Below are 8141 nucleotides of genomic sequence, written 5' to 3' on the forward strand. Positions count from 1 at the left end.
CTTTTCCCTCCTGAGTTTCTGTGGTCCTTTGAGCTATCGTATTTTTAATATTCTGTTGGAAGCGACCCAGAGTGGCTGGGGTGTATAAATAAATTATTTTTGTATTGGCATCATATGGAACGCCAATCCTTCTGCTAATGTATCTAAGTCCGTATCATCAAAAATACTCTGCAACGTTATTTTTGGGCGACGGAACAATTGTTTCCTTAGTGATATTTATCATTTCCATCTAAACCAAACTGGTGGTTCCTTCCTGTTTACTTGCCATCCTCTAACCCTGTGGGGCGGGACGCGGGTGGCGTTGTGGCCTAGGACTTGCCAATCAGAAGGTCGGCGGTTCGAATCCCCGCAACAGGATGAGCTCCCGTTGCTCAGTCCCTGCTCCTGCCAACCTAGCAGTTTGAAAGCACGTCAAAGTGCAAGTAGATCGATAGGTACCACTCTGGCGGGAAGGTAAACGGCGTTTCCGTGCGCTGCTCTGGTCCGCCAGGAGCGGTTTAGTCCTGTGGCCACACGACCCGGAAGCTGTACGCCGGCTCCCTTGGCCAATAAAGCGAGATGAGCGCCGCCGCCCCAGAGTCGGTCACGACTGGACCTAATGGTCAGGGTTCCCTGACCATTGCCAAAAAAATAAAAAAGGTTTGGAACCACTGCTCTAACCCATAGTTTCCCAAACTTTGGTCTCTTTGGACTACAAATCCCATCATCCTGAGCTAGCAGGGCGCAAGGGATGATGGGAAATGTAATCCAAAAACGTCCCCATGTTTGGCGGAAACCCTGCCTTAACGCTTTCCGTTCTTCTTCCCTCCACCCTAGAAACGACCCCAGCCCACCGATTTCACCGACCCTCTGTCCAACAAAAAGCCCCGCATCTCCCACTTTGCCCAAAGGACCCAGCCCACGCTCAACGGAAAACTGCGCTCGGCCAACGGCAGGGAAGCCCCCCTAGCGCCACCCCCGGAGGCGGTCGCCTCCAGTAACCTCTTGCCGGCCCTGGAGCTCCCCAGGCCACACAACCCCCTTGCCGACGTTAGCAACGACCTGGGGCACGGCGGCCCCAACTTCGAGGCTCCGGATCCCGCCGAGAGGCTGGCGGGTGCGGCGGCGGAGGTCCCCCTCCAGCCGGTGACGGACTCTGTCCAGGTCAGCAAAAGGAGCAAGAAGAGGCTAAAGAAGGAGAGGGAGAGGAGAGGGGCTGAGCAGGAGTCGGAGCCCCGGGAGAAACCGAACTGCAGCCTCAGGAAACGCAGCTCAAAGACCACGGCGCCTTCGTCGCAGGACACGGCAGGTGGGTTCGGTGGCGCTAGGATTTGGGGGTTTGCGGGTTCCTCTGCATATTATAGTGACAGCAAAAGTGCCGGAACATGACATTCCCTATATGGAGACGGCGAAACGGGCGGCGAAAATACGAGACTGAAAAGGTGGCAGGTTTGCGGGAGAGTGGAGATCCTTTTCAGGCTATCTGGGGAAATGTTATAGTCGATTGAAATCACAGGCAGGGCTGGAAACCTAGCCAATGAGCGAGAATGGGAAACGGAATGTAATGTAGGGTATCTCTGTTATAAACAAAAATTGCCCTTTTCCCTTATGGGGTATCTAAGAGCCCATATAGAGTCCTTACATAGGTTCCCTATTGGTAGGAGAGAATAACAGGCGAACCAGAGAATATTGAGAAGCAAAGCAGCTAGTAAGCTTGGCATTTATTGATCTGTTGCAACAGGGTGCTCCCCTCACACGCAGGAAAGGAGGAGGACCCAGAAAAATGGCACACAAGGCCTTATAAAGACTTTTGAAATTGCCACCCTGTAGATCAAGACCACCCCCAGAAACATCATACATACATCACAGAAGGGGTGTAACCTAAGACCACCCCTGAGGTATGTCATACCTACATCACTGAAAAGGCAGTCTTAAAACAGAAATTTGAATGTTGTTTTTCTCCTGTCCTTGTTTATCTCTTGTCTGGCAGGTTACTTGATTGGATTGCCTGGGGAGCCTGGCCAGTCTTTTGTAATGATAAATACTTAGTTCCTGGGCCAGGTCACAGGCTCACACCCTAGTCATATCTTAAATGTGTCCTTAAGACAGGATTTGTGAAGGAAAAGACAATGGGGAGGCTTTTCCATTTTCCTTTGACCTTGCAGAGGAAACATTTATTCAGTTTAGGAATCAAAGTGGTTCCAGGTTGGTCTTCCTGTGCCGATCTATGTACGCGCTTGGTTGGTACACTTATGAACATTACCATATATCTAAGACCATAAAATTCCTATCACATCTGTTACCGAAATAAGTGCAGTGGCCCTTCAGTTTTTGAACGTCTCGGAAGTTAAACGCTTTGAATGCCGAAAACCTAGAAGCAACTGCTTCGGTTTTCGAACGCTTTTCAGAAGTCGAATATGCCACCCGGCGTCTGTACTGAGTTTTCCAGAAGTAAATGCTTTGGTTTTCAAACGTTTCGGAAGTCAAATCATCTTCTGGAACGGAATATGTTCGAAAACCAAGGTACCGCTGTATTACATTTAAGGCAGTAGGTAAAAGGATTGGGAGAGAAAAACATCACAGATGGGAAGTCAAAATGCTGGGGGAATATTGCATGGAAAGTGAATTCGTTAAGTTGTATGGAAATCCAATAAAAATGTATGGCAGGGCGGAGAAATGCAAAGTTCTGAAAAAAAAAAATTCTCCGAGCCACAGTTTCAGGATACAAAATGGCTTGACGCAACTGCTTTGTAACAGGACGCAACATAGGACGCAACGGCTTTGTAACAGGATCACAGGACATCCAGAAAAAAATTAAGAGATCTATGCACATTCTGCAAAATGTAGATCCGTATTTTGATAACCAACTGAACAGCCCCAAATTTTTGTTCTTTGGCTTTCCCTGTGGCTAGGTGCTTTTCCCTTGGTGTGGCCACTAGGTGGTGCTCAAGGTCAACACGAATACAGTGGTACCTCTGGATTCGAACAGCCCCATTCGCACCCTGAAGCGAACACAACCCACGCCCGCGGCTCACGATTCACCGCTTCAGCACATGTATGTGACGTCATTTTGACCGTCTGTGCATGCGCGAGCAGCGAAACCCGGAAGTAACGTGTTCCGTTACTTCTGGGTCGCCGTGGAGCACAACCCGATAGTGCTCAACCTGAAGCAACTTAAACCCGAGGTATGACTGTACCCATGTAGCAGGAAACCCCCCCCCCAATTATTCTGTTTGTACAAACTTCACACACACTACATACGCTACGCTTCTGTTATAAATTCATAGAAAATCAACCATACATCGGATTTGCACTGTTCCACTTTTATTTTACTCCATGAAGGAAGGACTACAAAATGGGGAAGGTTTGATACAGGGCAGCCATAATCCCTTCAGCATACCAGCACATCCACAGGAGCCCTGCCCAGTTGCTATGCCAACCCTGATGGTCCCAGACAGAAGACCATCAAGGTCACAAAGAACTTGCGTATGGGAGTGGATTCAGCACAGACTGGAACAAAGGACAATAATCAGCTCTTCCCTCTGGGGGCAGGAAACTGCAAACTCCCCTCTGTCACCTGGAAGGTACTCATGGGGAGGGGTAAAGGGGGAACCAGCCAGGTGACAAGATACTCAGGTTACCACCACAACTCCTCCCTCAACCCCTCCTTTCTGTGAAGTATGTGTGATGTTTCTGGGGGTGGTCTTGATCTACAAGGTGGCAATTTCAAAAGTCTTTATAAGGTCTTGCACACCATTTTTCTGTGTCTTCTTCTCTCCTGCAAGTGAGGGGAGCACCCTGTTGCAACAGATCAATAAAGGCCAAGCCTACAGGCTGCTGTTTTGCTCCAAGTAATCCTGGTTGGTGTCTTTTGTTTTTGTCCAAGGGAGCCCTCGGATTTTTCCGGGAACACCCAGAAACTCTAGTGTGTGAAAGCAGTCCAGATCTGCCTTTAAAGCAGAATGCCTCTGTTTGGAGGGCATCTTTGGCGACATGGGGCCAGGAGCTCTCCTTAGGACTGATTTTCTCATCTCCTTCTTCCTTCCCTGTTCTCCAGGTTTAAACGGGACGTGCAACAGCGCCAGCAATCCCACGTCGACGTCCGAAACTCAAGACTATTTTATGTAAGTGTTGGCGAACCCCTCGTTAGCCGCCCTGAGCGTATAAATTTTAATATTATTATTTTTCTGGTCACCAAGGGGCAATGCAAGCCTGGGGTTGTTGTTTTTTGTCCTTCATTTCCGTCTTTAATTTTCTCGCAGCAAATACGGCCCCATCTCCTCGTCTGAGCAGCGGCAGAGCTACAAGAACGACTTCAACGCGGAGTACAGCGAGTACCGCGACCTTCACGCCAGGATCGAGCGGGTGACGCGGCGGTTCATGCAGTTGGACTCGCAGCTCAGGCAGCTCCTCCAGGGCACTGAGGAGTACAAGGTGGGCTGGCGTCAGCCTAGGACTACAATTCCCATCATCCCTAGCTAACAGGAGCAGTGGTCAGGGATGATGGGAGTTGTAGTCCCAAACATCTGGAGGGAGGGGTGGAGTTTGCCTATGCCTGGTTTAGGGCCTCTAAAGGTACTGTATTTTTTGCTCTATAAGACTCACTTTTTCCCTCCTAAAAAGTAAGGGGAAATGCGTGTGCATCTTATGGAGCGAATGCAGGCTGTGCAGCTATCCCAGAAGCCAGAACAGCAAGAGGGATTGCTGCTTTCACTGCACAGTGATTACTCTTGCTGTTCTGGCTTCTGAGATTCAGAATATTTTTTTCCTTGTTTTCCTCCTCCAAAAACTAGGTGCGTCTTGTGGTCTGGTGCGTCTTATAGAGCGAAAAATACGGTCTTGATCTGGTCCTGACCACAAGCTCCCATAAAAACATACAATCTCCTTACAGTTAAAACAGCATAAAATGTAAAACAGAGCAACAATATACTATAGAGCAGAGTTTTCCAAACTTGGGTCTCCAGATGTTTTTGGACTACAACTCCCATCATCCCTAGATCTAGCAGTGGTCAGGGATGATGGGAATTGTAGTCCAAAACATTTGAGAGACTCAGGTTTGGGAAATACAGTGGTACCTTGGTTCTCAAACTTAATCCGTCATTGAAGTCTGCTCCAAAACCAAAGCGTTCCAAAACCAAGGCGTGCTCCCCCATAGAAAGGAATGCAAAACCGACTCATCCGTTCCAGACTTTTAAGAACAACCCCTAATACAGCAGTTTCACATGAATTTTACTATCTAACGAGACCATTGATCTATAAAATGAAAGCAATAAACAATGTACTGCAGTCGCACAATCAATCGGTAGCTGAACTGGGTTCCACTCAGTCACAAAAACAAAACGAAAAAGAGCCGCAAAACCAAAAAGGCAAAATAAATAGCAAAAACAGACAGACGTCAGTGTAATACTGAAAACAGAAGTTTGGCACTCAAATTGGAAGCGTAACACTTAAAACTGAGCACGTTCGGCTTCTGAAAAATGCTCGCAAACTGGAATACACACTTCCAGGTTTGCAGTGTTTGGGTTCCAAGTTGTTTGAGTACCAAGGCGTTTGAGAACCAAGGCACCACTGTACTGGTTTAGTGAAAGGGGAGTACGAAAATTGGATCATCATCTGATGTGGAGGGTCTAGAAGCCAGAAATCGTCTGTCCTAAGAAAGCTTGATCTCAGATCGGTGCCTAAATCTCATTAAGATGCTGCCAGCTTGATTTTCAAACCTTTATATGCCTTGCTTTGCCATTTGTTGCTGTTGTTGTTTAACACATGGTATGTCCATTCTTTTGCAGTCTATCCACGATCAGATTCTGCAAGAATACCGGAAAATTAAAAAAGTGAGTCTTGCTTGCTTATTTCTATAAAACGGTTGCGCCAAAAAAGAGAGAGGCTTACATAATAATAATAATAATTTTTATTTATACCCCGCCCTCCCCAGCCAAGGCCCGGCTCCAAGCGGCTTACAAGCAATAATAAAAACAAGTTGAATGATTACAACTTAAAAACAAAATTAAAATACAACATTAAAACATTGAAACATTAAAATATTAAAATGTAGCCTCCTCGCAGGAGGAGAAGGAAAAGAAAAAAGAAAGAGGGGGAGGGAATCAAATTGGCTCCAAGCCAAAGGCCAGGTGGAACAACTCTGTCTTACAGGCCCTGCGGAAAGAGATCAGATCCCGCAGGGCCCTGGTCTCATGAGGCAGAGCGTTCCACCAGGCCGGGGCCAGTGCTGAAAAGGCCCTGGCTCTGGTTGAAGCCAATCTTAACTTCCTTAGGGCCACATGCAGTCAGTTTCTAAATGAGACAGTCCTTGCGCCCCCACCCACCTTAGAAATGACACACAAGGAAAAAGGGAGGAGGAGGGAAGAGGAAAGAAGGAAAATTGGGTGGCCCCAGTTCGTACCCCGCCCTTGTCACAGCAAAGCAAATTTCCCCCCGCTGTGTGTGTGAGAAGCAACTGGCAGGCTCCTGGAGAAAGGAGGATGTCAAAACAGCCTTTCCTTCCAGCCTTGGTTGCTCCCAGATGTTTGAAACAGCAGCTTCCAGTTGTAGGACAGAAACGTCAGGTGGTCATCAGGGCGGGGCGAAGGAATGGTGGCTAATGGGTAAAGCTCCCTGTTCAGCAGCAGTCTACCTTAGAATGTCAGTTGCCAGAGAGCAAAAAATTAAAAAATGGTGGAGATTCCTGCATTGCAGTGAGAGGGCTTGGACTATGCTAAAGCTAAAGGGACCCCTGACCATTAGGTCCAGTCATGACCGACTCTGGGGTTGCGGCGCTCATATCGCTTTACTGGCCGAGGGAGCCGGCGTACAGCTTCCGGGTCATGTGGCCAGCAGGACTAAGCCGCTTCTGGCGAACCAGAGCAGCGCACGGAGACAACGTTTACCTTCCCGCTGGAGTGGTACCTATTTATCTACTTGCACTTTGACATGCTTTCGAACTGCTAGGTTGGCAGGAGCAGGGACCGAGTAACGGAAGCTCACCCCGTCATTGCGGGGATTCGAACCGCCGAGCTTCTGATCGGCAAGTCCTAGGCTCTGTGGTTTAACCCACAGCGCCACCCGCATCCCTATGAACTATGCTACATCATCATCATCATCATTATTATTATTATTTCAATTTATATAACACCCTTTCAAAGATCTCAGGGCAGTGTGCAGCATTAAGGTGTATTTTACAGAGCGTAATAAAGAAACTTAAAACATATCAATAAGATATGTCGAGCGGACTCCCGGAACGGATTAAGTTCGACAACCAAGGTACCACTGTAATACAGTGGATGCTCGGGTTGCGAACATGATCCGTGCGAGATGCACATTCGCAACCTGCGGCGTTCGCAATCCGCAACGGAGCGTCTGCACACGCGTGGGTTGTGATTTGGCGCTTCTGCACATGCGCAAAGCGCAACTGCCGAAACCCAGAAGTAACCCGTTCCGGTACTTCCGTGTTTCGGCGGGTCCGTAACCTGAAAAAACGAAACCTGAAGTGTCTGTAACCCAAAGTATGACTGTATAATTATAATTGTAATAATAATAATAAATTTCTTTCCCCCTTCCATCTCTCTCTCCCTCCTTCCTTGCAGACGAACCCAAACTACAGCCAGGAGAAAAACCGCTGCGAATACCTGCACAACAAACTCGCCCACATCAAAAAACTGATAGCTGAATACGACCAACTGCAGTTCCAGTCTTGGCACTGAGAGGGGTGGGGGGACGGTGAAAGTTTTTGCAGAGAGCCCACCACCCTCCGGTTCCGCTGGCGGCGATTGCAAACCTGTGAACAGCTTCTGCAACAGGGAAGAGGAGCGGCAGCAGCAGGAGGAAAATGTTTGAGAGATCTCTGTGCGGCACGGCAAGGATCAGCGTGCGATTCGCACCCCCGCGTGAGAGACGACCCATCGCTTTTGCTGTAGAAACCCCGGAGTTTGGGGGGGGCATTGGGGGGGGGAGGTACAAGGGGCCCGGTCCCCATTTTATATAAGCAATTCTCTTCCCGGATATTAAAGAAGACAGTGAAAGAAAGGAGAAGTTTGCTTATTTTTCGGATATCATCTACTCAAAAAAACGAGAGAGAGACTGTTTTTCACATTGGCCCCTCCACGACTTGCAGGAAACCAAGAACTGTGTAGATCATTGATGGCCAAACTCGGCCCTCCAGCTGTTTT

The 8141-nt window shown here is 48.2% G+C and overlaps 1 protein-coding gene across 2 annotated transcripts in view; it reads left to right on the top strand.

The window, feature by feature from the left end:
- Nucleotides 1–7998, top strand: part of ELL (elongation factor for RNA polymerase II) — a 55279-nt gene extending 47281 nt beyond the window's left edge. For both annotated transcript variants that reach the window (XM_083720426.1, XM_083720425.1), the window contains exons 8-12: nucleotides 817–1288; nucleotides 4037–4103; nucleotides 4242–4413; nucleotides 5766–5810; nucleotides 7560–7998. In XM_083720426.1, the coding sequence (XP_083576552.1) occupies nucleotides 817–1288; nucleotides 4037–4103; nucleotides 4242–4413; nucleotides 5766–5810; nucleotides 7560–7676 (873 nt within the window). In that variant the 3' untranslated portion in view covers nucleotides 7677–7998. The remainder of the gene's footprint in view (nucleotides 1–816; nucleotides 1289–4036; nucleotides 4104–4241; nucleotides 4414–5765; nucleotides 5811–7559) is intronic.
- Nucleotides 7999–8141: the final 143 nt, after the last annotated feature.

The sequence above is a fragment of the Podarcis gaigeae genome (genome assembly GCF_964106915.1).
Source record: "Podarcis gaigeae genome assembly, chromosome: 18".
Taxonomy (NCBI): Eukaryota; Metazoa; Chordata; class Lepidosauria; order Squamata; family Lacertidae; genus Podarcis; species Podarcis gaigeae.